The 18,460-nt window shown below is 39.4% G+C and overlaps 1 protein-coding gene across 1 annotated transcript in view; it reads right to left on the bottom strand.

Annotated features, from left to right (window-relative positions):
• Positions 1-18,460, bottom strand: part of RYR3 (ryanodine receptor 3) — a 518,939-nt gene that overhangs the window by 358,452 nt on the left and 142,027 nt on the right. Inside the window, exon 2 of the mRNA XM_081292880.1 lies at positions 5,905-6,024. Within this exon, the coding sequence (XP_081149006.1) occupies positions 5,905-6,024 (120 nt within the window). The remainder of the gene's footprint in view (positions 1-5,904; positions 6,025-18,460) is intronic.

The raw sequence follows: 18,460 nt of genomic DNA, 5'->3' as shown, positions 1-18,460 counted from the left end.
ATTCTATGAGATGGATACAGTTTTAAAGAGGATGAAACTGAGGCAGAAAGAGTCATTTGCCCAGGGTCACACAGCTATTAAGGGAAGCAGAAACACTAGCCCAGGCCATTCGATTCCAAGGTCATGTTTACTGACCACAGTGCTATATATTTACACAGTGCTCAACTGCAGTGCTCACAGACAAGCACACCAGCATAACTCAATGCAGTAAAGTCTGCTCCCCACCACCCCAAATTTCTCCATTTCTGTGCCTTGTATCCCAGATACAGAAACACTTAGTCATCTGCCTTATTCCCCTTTATAAACTTTGAAGAAAATATACAGTAACTCACTTATGCTGTAAAAAATGTTATAAAAAATAATGCTATTTCATGTGCTTGTTGACAACGTTTATATTTTCATAGTTCCTCTATGATCTAAGCTAAATGCATAGTTCTAACTTCGGGATGTTAGGAATTTATGGACAGACGTAGAAAAGTTGTGGAGAGGCATGAAGAGGCACCCAGTACTCTTTAAGCCTAACTACAAAGATAGTGTGGCTTCTTCACCCTTAAGTATGATACCTTTTATTTCTGAGTAGTATAGAAATTAGTGATTTAAGTTTAGAGTGAAGGATCTTCAGGAAATCACTCAACAATTGAAACTCTTAATGTTTCTTCTTTGTGATGACAATGTTTGCTTCATAGGGACATAAAACTTAAGCAGTAGGCACCATTAAAGTACCTGGAATATAGCACAGGATGCCCAATTAATGTAAAAAAGACAACCACAATCTCTACTTATTCACTCTTTCATACTACATGAAAGTTTGGTAGGGGTGTTTTTGTTTGTTGGATATCAAGGACTAAAACCAGGGGTGCTTTACCACTGAGCAACATCCCCAGCTCTTTTTATTTTGAGACAAGGTCTTTCCAAGTTGCTGAGGCTGGCCTCAAACTTGTGATCCTTTTGCCTCAGCCTTCAGAGTTGCTGGGATTACAGGTACGCGCCACCATTCCCCAAGTACCTGAGTTTTTTGAAATAAATTTTGTAGTAGTTTAATTTTTCATACTCAGGTCCATAGAGAATACAACTTACTAAAATATACATCAAAAGTTCAAAGAACATGTACAACCTCAGGCCTAGCCTCTGTCTTGCAAACTTGGAGACTTTTTTTTTTTTTTTGAGTAAATAGCAAATTCTAAACTCAAGATTAAAAAAATAATGGAAAGTTATTTTTAGCTAAAAACTGTATGTCGATTTATGTCATATATATAATGATGTTTATTCAACAGCTAATGTATAATCTTAGATCTTGAGAACCTGTACAGCTTTCAAGAAATGATAACAGACTATTCTTTATCTTAAACACATGAGGTGAAAACAATAGAAAACCTTCATTTTGGAAACTGGATTTTAAAGTTGGATTTTCCAGTTTATATTGGCCATGATCAGTAAGACAAAGTGTTTCTCAAAAGGGAGGAGACTCTGAAGGCTGAGGCAAGAGGATTGGGAGTTCAAAGCCAGCCTTAGCAAGATCCTGTATCAAAATTTAAAAAATGTAAAAAGGGCTAGGGATGTGGCTCAGTGGCTAAGTGCCCCTGGGTTCAATTCCTGGTACCAAAAAAAAAAAGCAGGGGTGAGGTGGGGAGTGGTGGTAGAACTTGGTGCTCATACACCCAGGGCCCAAGGATTTGAGAAAACTTGCTACTGACTTAGAGGAACTACACTACATTGCTACATTGTTTCACTCCACCTATTTCAGTTAACTCATCTTTAAAATTAATGAAACAAAAAGTTCCATATACTTTTCACTTTTTGATGATGATCTATTATTAAAGAATGCTGGGATTTGAAAAGGTATCCGGGTCCTACAGACGTCTGACAAGACCACAGAAGTTGAGTAATTGTCATCAATGAAGATTACTGTGGGGTAATGGTTATGAAACTGTTTTCTACTTCTGCATGGGAATTTAACCTCCCAATTAACTTTCCAGTTTTGTTCCTGGGGCAATCAGATAAAACTGGCATGTTACCAGGGAACACTGCTGGTGATGAAAGTGACCCCTGATTGGCAGCCTGCATCTGGCCTGGGCAGACCATCCATAACTTATGGGCAGCTGCATCTTTGTGATTGCATGAGTGTGGCAACAGTTGTAGTAGCTAGGGACATCTTTTGCAGGGTCCCCAAATGCTGTGCTTGTGAAGTTGTTGTAAGACATACTGGCTCCTGCGGTGCCTGAGGCATTTAAGCCATGGTGACTTTCACACAAGCCTGCTGTGGCCCGAGCAGGAAATCTGGGGGTGGGAAATTCAGAGCCAGTCCCTGAACAGCTACAAGGATTTCTGCATAAGAGCATTGCTTGACACTTCTAGCTAGGAAGCCAGTGTTCTCATCTTTTGTACTTTTGAGAAGACCAGTCCCGATATGTTTTCTACTTTAAAATGATCATAAATGGCATTTATTACTATTAAGAAAATAAAAGAACATTTCCTCTTATGTGTCTTGGTCTCTGGTTATAACCGAGTCTTTCCTACAAGGAAAGGTCCCTTTTTAATTCCTGGACCTGTGCTTACTTGATAGGGAAGCTGAATAGTTGTGCTTCCACCATCTAATACTAGCAGATTTAGGGGACCTTCAAGGAAGGATAGGCCACATCATACAGGGTCAAATCACAAGAGCTCTCCCCAGTGCTAGACAGTTATGATGATTTTATACTTATTTGCTTATTTCCTACCACCTCATTCTTTGGACCTCCTTTTTTCAGACCCAGACATGAAAAAGGTCTTTTGACTACCTTATCTCAACTCTTCTTTCTCTAATCCTTTCCTTCCCCCTAGAGTTCATCTCACTTTACTGAGTCTCAACTAGCTTGAAATGCCCTTGGCTGGGAACATCCAAGATCATCGGTTGCTTCCATAAGCAGCTGATGAGTACAGTGTTTGATGTCTGTGCCTCATGCTCAGCACCAAGCTCAGAAATACACCTTCTCACCTCACTGCATGACTTATCTTAGGTTCCAAGAACCTAAGAGTGGCATTGCTGGTTGTGAAATTTGAGGGAAGAAAATTAGAACAACTATTTAGTGAAAAGGGAGGGGACAGGCAGCCAGAGAGAGGCATGCATAGTTGGAGCTGATCTTGGGAAAGAATGAAGCTCTCACAAAGTGGGCTCATCTAAGCAAGGCTGTTCCCAGGAATGACAACAGGAAATCTGAAAACCTACTCTATCTTTTCCATGATCTTGCCCCTATTTCTCTATGACAACTTTGGTGTTGCAGTTGCTTAAAGACACACACACAATGATAGTGGGAATGTCAACTATAACAGTTGATATAATCTTTTGGGAAAGCATGTACCTGACCCTATGGATTAAAGAAGGTGAATGCTGGGATTTGAAAAGGTATCCGGGTCCTACAGATGTCTGACAAGACCCTATGGATTCTATTCCTCAATATTTATTCCAGAAAGGTAAAATAAACCAATGAAACCACAAGCATGATTTTTTTTTAACATTGAGAAAGATTACATAGCAATGAGGAACTGTTCGAATAGCCACTGTGAGTTCAACTTTGACCATATACACATGCAAGAGGACAAAGACAAGAATGAAAACAGTTGTGACCAGGTGGTAAGATTATGTATGATTTACTGTATCTCCTTTAAAGAGTCTTCAGTCTGTTATCTTATTTAAATACAGAATGAAAACATTAACATTAGAATCATTTAGCCAAGAGGGATTTAGAATATTTTCTCATCCCTTAGGCACTTAAGAGTGATATGAATTGTCATTTTTATACCTGGGGTATACAAGCATTGTTAGGTCACAAAATATAGTTTTATTTTTTAATCTGGTTTAAGTTGGATCAATTTAAATAGAGTCATGCTTATAGAATTATGTAATTTTACAAGTAAATGAATCTTTAAGACTTTCATTTTAAAGCTTGAGATTTTGTAAGTTCGAAGCTGACCCACAAATTTTCTGCCATTCACATAATATAAGCTTTTTAAGCCAAAAAAAGATAACAATATTACTTAGTATTGTCATCAACTCTAGCTCTTATTCAGTGTGTAACATTAGGTTCAGTACTACAACCTTCATATATATCATTTCTCTTTATTTTCAGTCACCAGAAACCAGGTTTCAATTTAATTAGGTTGCCCCAAATTAAATCACACTAAACAATGATTATGTAGAGCTTATCATTTGCTAGGCAATTTACCTGTACTAACATGTATTCACCCCTTTAATCCCGAGAACAAGCTTGTTAGGTAGATAAGAATTTATTCCCACTGGGCAGATGAGGAAACTCAACTCAGGTGAGATATACTTGCCCAAGGTCTGGACTTACCTGGTGAGTGGTGGAGGCAGGATTCCAATTCTGCCAATCTGGCTCTAGAACCTGTTCCCGAAATCATTACCTCATGCCCTACTCAGGAGTGTCTACAAAATAGTTTCTAATTCAGGCCAGCACTCCTTCAACTGCACCATATTGCATCCAATTTGGCAGATGAGAAAACTTGTCCATGGTCATATGATTAGTTAATGGTTGAAGATTAACTTCTTGACTTTGAATCTAATTTTCTTCCTATTATCTCAGACTTCTGAGAATGAATAGAAAAATGCCTAGCTAAAAAACAAAAGCAAATGAGAAAAAGAGCTCAGGGAAATCAAGTCTAAGACCTCAAAAAAGACAAAACTCTTTCTTGCTACTATTTTAAGTAGACTTAGTCCTACAAGTTACTGACCAATGTTGGTCCTCAGAAATCCATGTCCTAGATAGGATGGGGAAGCATCTAAATGAAGGAAGGATCTTCTGGGAGATATGGCCATCACTCCTGACCAAAATTTATGTGTTTGTGTTGTGCATGATTATGTGGGAAATGATGTTCCAGTGATTGTGCAAATCATTTTCTGATTTTAAAAAATGGGCTAAGAAAAACAGCTTAGAGGATGTGATGGTTGGTTGTATGTTAACTTGGCTAGTTCATACTACAGTTATTTAATCAAAGTTTTGATGTGACAGTATTGTGTAGATTTTAGAATAGAATTAACATCTACACTCGACCTTCAATAAAGGCAATTATCTTTGGTAGCTTGGCTGCGCCTCATCCAATCAATTGATGACCTTATGAACAACAAGTCAGGTTTCCTGGAGAAGAAATTCTGCTTCTAACTACAGCATTAACTCAGCCTGAGTTTCCAGCTGATCTCATCTTGAGATTTCAGACTCACCAGCCACAATTACACAAATGAATTTCTTATAATAAACCTATCTGTATCCACCCACCCACCCACTCACATGGTCCCATTTCTTCAGAGAATCCTAACTGATATACAGGTCTTGTCAGGACTTCAATATGCTCCCAAAATGCTGAGCACACAGATCCACTTGACATACAGATTATGAAAAAGCAGACATAGGCTGAAAATGAAGGAAGAAAAGTTTGGCCCCAGCAAAGGGAGGGACCAGAGCAAATAGTCCTCTCCCCCATCAGGTCCCAGTAGGCAAATTGTTAGAACAATCTCTATCCACCTAGTCAGAACTCAAAGAGGGTGTGCTTGCTGCGTAAGCAACTCAGAGTCCCCATAGTGCAAAAATGACTGCTGGGAGGAAAGAATATACACTTAGATTTCTAGGAATTAATAACAAAGAAGGCATTCTCCTCAGTCAGGGCAAGCTCAAGTAATCCTGGCATCCTGGAGAATGCTGACAGACAGGAGCACCTCTACTCCTTCACTGTTTGGGGATCCTATGTTACCCCATTTCCCAGGCTAGGAGAGTTTGATTTGCTTCCAGTTTGAAAAATAAATCTGTCTTTTCTTCCAACTTTCTTCTTCATTGCCATCTTTGGCAGTCTCCTCCCCTGAATGACTAGAGAGAGGCCAACAGGGAAAGGTGCAGGACAGGCAATTGATCTCACCTTGGCTTCTGAGGTAGGTTCCAAGAAGCAGAGGCGATTCCCAAGCCCCTCAGCAGCCAGGCAGAACTTCCTTTGCTCCTTGTGAATGCTTGCAATGCACTGGAGTACCACTTCATCTTCCTGCCAGGAGAAGAGACACAATGTGAGTGGAAAGAGGCCGTCTCCCTCAGAATTAGGCAGGCGTCAATCCCCAATGACAGGCACATCCTTTCTTTTGTTTTAAACCTTATTAGTGAAGGAGAGTTTTTATCCACATGCTTATATTCACATGGCATTACTGAGCATCTGCTGTGAATCAGAATGCTACTAACTTCTGGAGTAAAGTCAGTCAAAGCAAATACAGGTTTAGCATCTCTCATCTGAAAATCCTCAATCCAAAATGCTCCAAAATAAAAAACTCTTTTGAGTTCAGAATAAGGCCGCGAGTGGAAAATTCCACAGCTGACTTCCTACAATGGGCCACAGTCAAAACACAGGTACACTAAGAATATTATATAAAATTACCTATGCATTAGATGTGTATATGAAATAATTTGTGTGTTTAGACTTGAATCTCATCCTAAAGATATATCATTTTCCAAGATCTGAAAAAAAAATCTGACATCCAAAACATTTCTAGTCCGAGCATTTTGATCAGATAAAGAATACTTAGCCTGACTGGGGAAAGGAGAGACTACATACGGCATGAGCCTCGCTTCTGAGATACACAAAAAGGCATACAGTCTATATGGCTGAGCAAAACACTTCAATGCTTAGATGAATATAAAAATAAATCTAAGCAATCTTTCCAAATATGGATTAAAGCAATAAAATGGGATTAAAAGGGAACAGATACAGAAGAAACTGGATTGAAGTGACATTAATGGAGGGAGAGCTTACTTCAGGTTGTGGGAGAAATGATTTGTTGGAGGAAGAAAGCATCGGCAGTAGGCAGCACATGTGTTGGGAATGATGGATTAAAGTTCTGGAGTGTCACAGAAGGGGAGTGGGAAAAGAAGCCTTGAAGATTCAAATTGGAAAGAAGAATTAAAGGTCAAGCAGAAGAGCCATTCTAAATTCTCAAGGAAGGGAGCTCCTTCCCACATTCTCAAAAGCAGCCCTCCTAAAATTTCAGAAAGCTTGCTTTAACAGCATTCCTCTTGCTGATGGTCCTAGGAAGGAGTCTGAACTCCATTTTCACTCATATGTGCACTTCTTGCCTGAAGTAGAAAGGACCTTTTTCCTGCCAAAGCTTTCATCCTTGCTCCTCTCATGCTCTCTATCAAGTTAAACATCAGAAAGACTACAGTGTGGTTAGGTTAAAAACGTGACCAAAGAGGAGAGCCAGTTGCAGGTTCCTCCCTAGCATTATTTCATCCATTGCTCTATCTTTTCCTCATGTCCCCCCAGTATTAGGGTTTGTCCTTGAGTGTCTGTTAGGGTTTGAATGTGAAGTGTCCCCAAAAAGATTATGTGTGAGACAATGCAAGAAGGTTTAGAGGAGAAATGATTGGGTTATGACCAATCCATCAGTAAACTAACCCCTTGATGGGGACTAACAGAGTGATAATGAAGGTAGTAGGGTGAGGCTAGAGGATGTGGGTATTGGGGGGTGTGGCTTTGGGGTATACATTTTGTATCTAGCTAGTGGAGTCTGCTTCCTGATCATGTGAGCTGCTTCCCTCCATCATACTCTTCCCCAATAAGGAAGGAAGACAGCTGTCAATGAACTGAGATCTCTGAAACCATGAGCCCTCCAATAAACTTTTCTTCCTCTATAATTATCAGGTCTTTTAGTCACAGTAGAGAAAAAGTTGACTTAAGCAGTGTTGGAAAGGTAGACTAAGTCAAAATGGTTTCTTAAACTGTTGTCTATGATGTATCTGTCAAGTCAATAAATAAAATGAGTCCACTAGGTGGAAGTGTGAACATGGACACTACTAACAGAGCCCACAAAAATGTCTGCTGCTGCCCCAAATAGGTGAGGGGCTATGGTGAAATTTGGGAAGCCACAAATTGCAGATGTATGAAAAGACTGGGGGCGGGGGGAAGAGTTTTACTAAGGCACTGAAATGTCATTGTCCATTATCGTATTGAGTCAGTAAAAAAAATTCAAGAACTTCTGCTTATGTGAAGTCAGAATTCAAGGTTCTCATTTTAATTGAGACAGAAGAAAACTCCAGAATATCACTGTTCCTAAAACTGGGGTTCAATGAAATGCCTGAAAGGAATGAAATATTCTCTGTGTGGAGTTTCCATCTAGATCCTGTATCTACCAGAACTAATGTGACCCTCCTAAAGGGTACTGGCAGTAATGGAATACTCTTAGTTGTCAAAATTACTGGGGGCTGCTACTTGCATTTGGAACCCAGGGTCATGGAAGTTAAATGGTCTATAATGTAAGAAGAAGTCCTCAATGTACATTTTTTTTCCTTCCAAAATACCAAGAACACCCTGCATTGAGAAATACAAAATTCACTGGTAAAACAAACAAATGACAACAAGAACCCAAAACAGGCATTTGAAAGAAAAAAGCATCTGATTACGGACCACATTTTCCCACAAATCAGTGAAATCAAGTTTCCCCTTTAAAGTTTGCTTTCAAGGTCCCTTTCCATGACTGCTTGTTCCATTCCCTTTCCTTCCAAGGTGCCCAAATCACCTTGATTTGACCTTGCACTGGATTGCTCGGGGTCTGTTTGTCTTCTGAGATTTTCCATATCCTTAAAACACAGGATTCCAAGAAAGTGATGGAAGAAACAAACCTGTTCTGATTCAATTTGTGAGGAGCGGCCCTGTCCCAGTGTGTTTATATTTGGGCAGTCTGAGTGACACACATGTGAGTGTGGAGTTCTTGGCCAAACTGATGCTTCTTTTAATACTACTTATTTTTTCCAGATTCCATCTGGAACCTTATGCTCAATGCTGACCTAACTGCTGACACCACCTGGAGTGGCAGCCTGCACCAGCCTTTGTTCCCTACAACAGCTAGACATCTGGAACCTTCAAGTGCTTGATATACTAAAATCTTTACAGCAAATTCCAGTTGGAGTCACAAGATGAGTTAATTCAACTGATCTCATTGCTGCTTTCATTTCCTACTAATATACCGAACACAAGCCCCTTCAGTTCCCAGCCTTTCCAAATTTACTCATGCCTGTACTGACCTGCACTGTCTCCCTGCTAAGCAATTATTTCTCATCCTTTCTCAGTTTGCTCTAAATCAAATTTGGGTACTGCCCAAAGGTATCATTTCCAAGGCACCCCCCTTAATCAGAGGTTGCAAATGCTTCTGCATCTTGCTTCTAGCTCTATAGAGGCTTACATTCCTCTCGTTAGTCCCAGTGCTACATTTAGACTATTACTCTTCATCTATGTGCAAAACCTCTTCCATTTTGGTATGCAAAATCTACCCTCCACATCATCTTTGGCTACTTCTCTCATCATTTACGTGACTCTTAATGACAATAAAAAAAAAATCTAATACGACTTCAGTCTACTGACTATCTACCAATGAAAAAGCATCCTGCTAGGATACTATGGCTATACACTGTTTTGTAAGGAAAGACTCATTAATTATGTAATAATGAATTTGTGGGTACAAAGATTTAGCTTCCAGCTTTTCTCTACTCCACTTCAGCTATCATCCCAAGTAACTATGGTTTATGTGGACCATCTGTCCAAAATGAACTTCTGTATCCAACTATTTCTACTCTGCTTCAGTAACATACCATGATAAACCTTCTTTTCCATCACCTGAAACAATTCCATTTCTAAAATCAAAACTAGACTCTTCCACTCTTTGAAACTGATCTCTTGCTTTTTCATTCTCTTAGTTCCATTAGACAAGTTCAACTTCAAGTTTTCCAGTTCCAAGAAGCCACCTCCACCCCCCGTATTTCCTCTGCTTCAGTAAGAATGGCTGATCTTTTGATAGAAAACAAAAAGTAAAAACTGAGGGGTTATATGCCATTATAAATTTATGGTCTTCTGCTTCCTTATTTTTAGCTTGTTCTAATTCTGATTTCACTGGGATAAAACCATAGATATTCTTTTTTGTAGGAATCAGAGCACATATAATTCAGTCAATATCAAATAACTACATATATTATCTTTAAAAGAAAGAGAAACAGAAGAAAGTGCCAAGTTGGAGGGTAATCAGTAAGGTAGGCGTGAATAACAAGACCTTTCAGATTCAGCCCCTTATCTTTATGGGTAAGGGGTATGAATCTTTTAAGCCCCTAGGAAATAATATCTTCAGGATCATATAAAGATACCCTGCTTGTAATCCAAGAGGTCAAAATGTCTCGGCTGGATCTGCCCCCACTGTTGAGCTCTATCTAACACATCTGGCTCCATCTCTCCTTCATTCTCATGCCTCACTGCCTCCCAGTCAAGCTTACGCTTCCAAAATGCTTCCTCTTCAAACCCTCCATTCCCATATTCAATCTGTCCTCCCAGCTCTTCTTTCTGATGAATCCTTCCCATCTCATTTTTCTCCTGAGACCCCTGAAGTTAGGGCTTTCCCAAGAACTGGTCTTTGTCACCTTTCCTTGGCAATCTGTCCATTCTTCAGGCCTCTAGCTGCTTCTGAGGAGTTGCCACATGACTGGTGCCTCCAGCCACCTGGGCTTCTAGGGTTCTAAACCTCCACCTATTCCTAAATGAATTCCTGGATTTGTGGACACTGACATGTCCCAATGCACACAAAGAACTTTTCAGTCTGTCACTTTTATTTTTCCCCATGTGTGTTAATGGCATTTCCAACTATGAAAACCAGGTTTGGATGACGTTATCTTCCCTTTCTCAGTTCTGCCTTTTTCCTGTTGCAGAGCACATGGGCAAAGGATAAAAAGGAGATTGAAGGTCTGAGGGTAAGACAGGCTCTTTTGGCATTCTTAATCTGGCCTATTTCCAGAGACAGAGTTTTCTGATGCTTTTCCTGCTCAAAATTCTCAATGGCTTTTTCTCCAATGTTCACAAAACAAATACAAACTTCCCGAACTAGCATTTGAGGACTTCCAAATTCCCGGTCCCATGTCACCTACTACATCTGAATCAGGTGAACTGACAATCCCCAATGATAGGCATGTGTTTTTTGTTTTAAAATCTGGTTAGGAGACATCACCTGCTCCCATGCCTATATTCTCATGGCATCACAGAGAATTATCTTCTCTGCAGAGTTATACCCATGCAATGGAACTCTGGTGACAAATGTATTTTATGTACCAAATTATAGTTTATTGCATGGATATATTTTTACATTATAATCTAAAGTTTATGAGAGCAGAAAACTTATGCTTTTTCATCTAAGCTGGGAATGGCATGTTTGGCAAAACACATTGACTGACAGATAGACAATCAGATTACAAGAGATTTCCTTACTCTCACCCATAAGGGTCACTGTTTCATCGATGAGCCAGAATGGAATAATCAAATGAGAACAGATGCTGACATAATAAAGTGATAATGAGGTTTTTAAGTCCATTTCAAAAGTGTTTAGATTGCATTTCTTATTATCAATGATATCATTCATTTAGCACTTCTCTATCAGACTCTATACTGATATGTCCCCCTAGATTATTTAAGTCAACCTAACAACATAACCACTTTACAAGTGTGGACACCAAAGCTCAGAGGAGTTACGCAATTTTAATAACAGTGAATATCTAAAGAACAGTCATTATGTACCACTGCGTTACAGTAACCGTTTAATCCTTACAAAACCCTAAAATGTGGGTACTAATATGCTCCCTACTTGGTAAAGGGGTGAGGCACAGAAAGGGTAAGTGAATGCCCAGTGCCACACAGTTTTTAAATGAGACACCCAGACCTTGAACTGAGGGTTGTCTGAGGAGTCTGTCTTCTTTATCATGATGCCAAACTGGATCTCTTACTCCAAGATACTGACCTTACCAATAGAACTGAATTCATGTCTGCTGTCTCTAAGGCTCATAGTGATGGTGTTGATAAAAATAGCTTGAAGCCCTTTCACATGGTCAAACAACATTGAATAGTAAAAAAAAAAAAAAAATCATACAGCACAATGCCAGGGAGAACAGCCAGAGTGCTGAAGCCAATAAAAACATTTCTGCGTCCAGTGACTGCAATACTGGAGGGAGTGCTCATCAGCTCAAAATGTGAAATAAAAGGGGGAAAGTGGTTAAAATCCAAGGTATATCATATGTCAGATTCCCTCCAAGCTATGTGGTTCATACGTGCCAGGCCCTCCAGTCATAGACTCAACCTGTGGTGGTGTTGAGTGATTGTCCCTGAACAAGGACATTCCGCCTTCAGCTTAGATCTCACTGTCACAGGTCATCTCTGACAAAGCAAGTACTTTTGGCCAAAGAACTTTGAACTTGAAAATGGAGTTTGCTTATTCCCTCCTATTGCTGCCTTCTCACTCCCTGGCTCACAGCCCAACGGCTGGAACAACAGAGTGCCACGTTTGCCATTTCTGAGCTGATGGTGGGGCACCTTGACTCTCTCTCTTCTCTCTGGGTTGTTAGCAAAGAACATTCTGGGACAAGACAAAATGGCTGACAGCTCTATTTAAGGTAGATCATCAGGCAGCTGATGACAGCCCTATAGTTAGATCTGCGCATCACCAGTGCCGAGAAGCTCATGAGCCTGAACACATGGGACAGCGTGCAGGCCAGCAGAGCTCCCGGTCCATGTTCAAATGCAGAGTAAAATCCATAACCATTTGCTGCTTTAAAGGGGAAGACATGTCCTACCCACTTGTCTTGAACATCAGGCTCTATTTTAGGGAACTGATAAAGTTAGAGCTACTTGCTAAATATAGGTAAAGACATGGATGTCAACTTAATCTGAAGCTTTACCCCAAATCATCTCTTCAATGAAAAATAAGTGGGGGCCAATGACAGTGGTTCATGCCCGAGATTCCAGCAACTCCGCAGGCTGAGAAAGGGGGACTGCAAGTTCCAGTCAGCCTCTACAACTTAGCATTTTACTCTCAAAAAAAAAAAAAAATGGCTAGGGATGTGACTCAGTGGTAAAGCATCCCTGGGGTCAATCCCTAGCACCAGGATAAAAAAAAGAAAGAAAATGGATGGGCTTTTTGGATTGATGAGACAATCTGCAGATTATTTCACAGAGATTAATGGCACTGGTCACCTATTTCATATGTTCCAAATATGAATAGTTTTTACTATTTGCATCTTTCAGTTTTAAGAGTCTCCCCTTTCCCTATGAATCCTCAGTGCCTAACATAGTACTTGAGCACTGCACAGAGAAACATTTGTGAACTCTATGAAAAGAATCATATTCTGAAAACTAATCATATTAACAAAAATGCTTATGCATAAAAATTACACAATAAAGATTTCTCTTAAAGGACTGATGATATTTGCTTCTATAGTGACTCTTGAGACATTCCAATTTTTAGAATTTTTTAAATATTTATTTTTAGTTGTAGATGGACACAGTACCTTTATTTTTATGTGGTGCTGAGGATTGAACCCAGTGCCTCTCACATGCTAGGTCAGTGCTCTACCACTGAGCCACAACCCCAGTCCCACATTCAAATATTCTTAATCCTACTTTATAAATTATAAACTTAAGGTTTTAGATTAAGTTTTTGGGTAAAGTTTTAGAATGAGGTCACACCCACAAATATTTAGCAAGTAGCCCAACTTTATCAACTAAACATGTATAACCAGTCCAAAGTCCAACTCTACAAGGATGAGAGTCAGCTTTTTGACAAATTTGTCATTGCTTTTGTTTTGTTTTAGTTTTAGTTTAATTACCCCTTTGGTATTTCTTTGTTTAGCATCTATCAAAAATTTGGAACGGCTACCCACCTATCTCTGGATCCTTGATTATTGCAAAGTGCAGTAAGAGGGAAATTTCATGAGACCAAGAATCAAAGTTGATGAAGTTTTCCTTTCCTTTCACACTTTCATCATTTGGCTTGTGAAATTCACATTCATAAAATACACATTAATTTACTTTTTTCTCCTATGCTCTGGAAGCTCCTTCTCAGTCTCATTTCCCCCTCTCTAATGCTGGGGGAGAGAGGATTGAATCCTTAGGTGCTCTTCTTTCCTGTACCCTTCTCTATGGTGGTTTCATGACTCAAAAGCTTTGTATAGCTTACAACACATATGTCCTCCCAGATTAAACCTCTCCTCAGAATTCCAGACTTATACCTCCACCTGCATATTCAATATCTCCACTTGGATGTCCAAGAGGCACCCCAAGTATAGTATGTCGATGGATTGTCTCCCCCAGGGGTGTTCCTTCTATCTCTTCCTCTACTTCAGGACATGGAAACTCCTTTCTTTATGTTGCTCAAGCAAAAGAAAGAAAATAAAAAATATCTTGAAGTTATACTGATTCTCTTTCACTTCACATCCACATCACTGAGAAATCCTGTCCATTCTACCTTTAACATAGTTGTAAGTTGCACCAACTTATATCCTCACCACCGTCTACCAGCTCCTGCCATCTCTTGTCACAGTTACTGTAATCACCTCTGACTTTGTTTCTCACTCAAGTCTCTACACAGTGCCAGTGTCTTTTAAACCCGAGATCAATTCATTCCACTACTCAAACCCTCCATAGCTTCCTGTCTCATTAGAGGAAAGGTAGAATTCTTATCATAGCCTACCAAGTCCTAAGAATAGACCAGCCTCCAAATGCAAAATCACCACGAAATGCCACCTCATACCTGTTAACATGGCTATTATTTAAAAGAGAAAATGAGTTGGCAAGGATGTGGAACAAAGGGAACTCCTGTACACTTGATAGATACCAGTTACCGTTCCCAAGGTGGGAGTGTAACATTACAGCTATTCTGGAAAAGAGTAGAGAGATCTTTTGAAAAATTAAAAAATATATAGAACACCATACGATTCAGTAATCCTGCCTGAGTACATATCAAGAGGAAATAAAATAGTATGCCAAAGGAATATCTATACCCCTATATTCACAGCAGCATTGTTTATAATAGACAAGATACAAATTAACTTAAATGTTGACAGATGTTGGATTAAAAAAATCTTTCTTAGACACAGGAATATCACATGTTCTTGAAAAAGGAAATATCGCCTTTTGCATCAACATGGACAAGACAGGAGGACATTATGCTAAGTAAAATCAGCCAGATGTAGAAAGACATACTACATTATCTCATTTATATAGATTTAAAATGGTCAAGATCACATAAACAGTACCATGGTGGCTGCCAGGGTTGGAGTGGGCAGAGCTGTTGGTCAAAGGGTAAAATTGCTTCAGTTACACGAGGATGAATAAATGCTAAAGCATGTGACTACAATGAACAATAATATACTGTGTACTTGAAAATTGCTGAGAGTAGATCTTAAATGTTCTCACCACACACAAAGGTAACTCCGTGAGACGGAAATGTCAACTGGCTTGATCGTGGTGATCATTTCATGACATACGTATATCTCAAAGCATCAAGTTGTCTCTCTTAAACACTTCCCTACAATTCTCCTGTAGCACTCTTTTGCTTGCTTTGTTTCAACTACACTGACCTCTCCCTTGGAACTTGAACTTTTGAAGGGTGATCCTTCCTCCAACTCTTTTTTTTTTTTTCTCTTTTTCCAACTCTTTGTTTTACCCACATGCTTTTCTCCCAGAACCTGCAGCACTCCCTTCCTCACTTCCTCTAGGTATTATCCCAAATGTCACCTTGCCAGAAAGCCTTCTTTCGTTGCCCAATATAAAAGTAAAACCCCATTCTCCTGATGAATTCCCATTTTGTTCATCTGTCTTCTTTTGAAACTAGCACTTACCCTCTAATAATATGTATTTATTATATCTATCCCTCCCATTAAAATGCAACCTCTGTGGCAACTGCTTTGTTCCCTGCTGTATCTCCACTACCCAGAACAGTGCCTGAAACATGGCGGACACTCAAATAGTCACTGGATGGAGGATCAGTCATTTTTCTATTAAATACAACGTCAAAAAAAAGTTGGGGATTTATTTTCTCTTTCATTCTTTTACTGGAAGTGTCCAAACAGTCCTTGGTCCCAGCTAGAATTACATACTTATGTTCGGGACTGAGAAAAAAAAAGAGGCATCCTCAGCCTCAGGACCCCTTCTGCTCCAGTTGCAAAAAGTTTCTAACTTTTCACATTGACAAAGGAAGCAGAGGCTGGAGTTTGATTGCAAAATGTACTCAGCCTCCCATGGCTATTCCCTTTGGAAGTTTCAGGGAAACAAGCAAAAGGGAAAGTTTTCCCTAAATTGATCAAGGAGGCATACAGCCATTAGGGTTCACATATGCAATTAATTCTCCCTCAGGCAGAACATGCTGCTATGGGATGTGAACAAATGCAGTGGCCTATGACATTTCCCTAGAAATAGCTGTCAACTTATTAACAATTTCTCTTCCATAAAAAGGAAAAAATAATTATATAGTTGGTACCAGGGAATTTCAGGCTCTACCTGAGGCTTTCTAACTATAACATTATAACTTTGTACTCTTCTCTCCCATCCAATCGGAAAACACCAGATGAGTGACCACACCCAGGTAAATGCACACACTTCTTTGATTTCTTTCTGCTTTAGATACATCAGCCAGGAATAAGAATGAATGGGAGCTATCTGGCATACTGTACCAAATCCTGATGTTCACTGTCACTCAGAGGCAGCAAGGACTGGTGGTAAAGTCATGCCAGAAAAATTTTGGTCTCTGATCTAATGTTGCTCTGAACCTTATTTTTTTAAAAACTTATTCCTAGGACACTTTAAGTGCCCAGGTTCATATCATAAATGCATGTTCGTGACTTTGTCTTATCTCATTCTCTTAAGCACTATAGTCCCAGAAGCAGAAGAGCATCCAGGGCCCTACGGAATGAACTTGAAAAATTATACAGTGATACTTATGTTTGCGTGTCATTAGATCTACTCTTTAAGTCAATTTCTCATCTTTTGTCATTGGTTCTGGGACCCGTGACTCACAAGATGAAGCATAATTCTTTTTCTGGGCCACACAAGTCACCCAAATCAACAGACTACTTTTTGTCAGATCTTCTAATACTTAGATTCCAGGAATGGGCCTCCGTATGTCCACTATTTTTTTTTTTTTTTTTTTTTGTGGGAGGATAACTAAGCTACTGAGATTCTTTCTACTTGCAGTACTTTTAAACAGGGTGTTTTAAAGAATTTCCCTTTTTATGTTAAAAAAAGTAAAGGACACTAAAATAACCAACAGAGGGGACTCTCTGAATATTCTGTGTACACCAACACTCCAAGATAGTGACAGATGTAAAATTTGAAAGCAAGAACAATGCACCAAGCAATCTCCATACCAAATCTAATAGCTTAGGAACACTGTGCCTTTTTCAAAAAGAATTCCTGATGAGGTTAGTGGATTTTAATGAAATTTATGGGCTGACATTCAGCTGGGTAAATCTTTGGAAATGAGGTCACGTACAGGCAACAGGAAGGTTTTCATAATTTAATGGTACATAAAGCCGTATGAATTACCTGTCCAGGACTAAGTTCCTTAAAAAGAATTACCCATTTCTTCTACTTCCATTCAGATCTAAGTCATACATTCATTCAGGAAATATTTGTACCCTCAATTAAGTGCCAGACTGTCTTGTGGCCTGGGAGTGAACAAGACAGCCAAGGTGCCTGCCTTCCTGGGGTTCACATTCTAGGAGGACAAATATTTCATGCACTGGCTCCAACAGGCTTTGCATAGCAGTGACCTACAAAGACAGTGATATAATTCAGGACACTGAAGAAGACAGTGACAAGAACATAAGGATGTTCAAGCTACTTCTCTTTCCTTCCTGAAAGCTTTTCTGCCCCAGGCTGAGCCACTGTGAGTTTCTATTGAAGAACTTACACCTCAATATCGTAACCTTTGGGTTTCTTATTTAAATCCCCCCTTCCAGATGTTTAATGCATAGAAGGCAAGGAATACAACCTATTCATCTCCAGCTTGGTTATCTTGTACCCCCAACATCTGCCCTATGGAAAACATGCCATGGATGTTCAATGAATAAAAATAATGGTTAGGATAAATAGTCGATCAGTATGGTATGTAAAATTGGAGTAGAAACCTATAGACTAAAGTATCAAAATTTTGTTAGGAATTAAAATTAAGAACTTTCCAGGGTTATAAGACATACCTCCTGAGGAGAACAAGGACCAGCATAACTGAGAAAAATGCCAGGAATTCTCAACTCATTCTCCTGGGTAAGGCTCAGTTAGTATATCTAGTTCCCAAGGATAGTCTGGGGTTATAAGTTGGATATTGTGTGTGGCAACTTCCTGTATTAAAGGTTGTAGTACAGAGAGGCTCTTCTCACCCTGTATCAGTGAATACATAGCACTTAAGGAAGGGGTGCCAGCAGAAGCTCAGATCTAATGATTCCTCCAGACACTGATTTAAACACTGTGTATTTCCTAGACTCCTAAAAATTCTCTCTTGTTATCTTTATATCCATTCTACAGGTATAGATATTCAAGCTTGGGCTCACATGTTAAGTGACTGCCCAAAGTAAGATGGACATTTCTTTTGTTCACTCATTATTCATTAATACAGTTTTTTGATCGAGTGTCCATT

This window comes from Spermophilus citellus (genome assembly GCF_964194105.1).
Source record: "Spermophilus citellus genome assembly, chromosome: 4".
NCBI classification, from domain to species: Eukaryota; Metazoa; Chordata; class Mammalia; order Rodentia; family Sciuridae; genus Spermophilus; species Spermophilus citellus.
The sequence above is the reverse complement of the archived record's forward strand: the minus strand, read 5'-3'. Positions and strand labels throughout refer to the sequence as shown.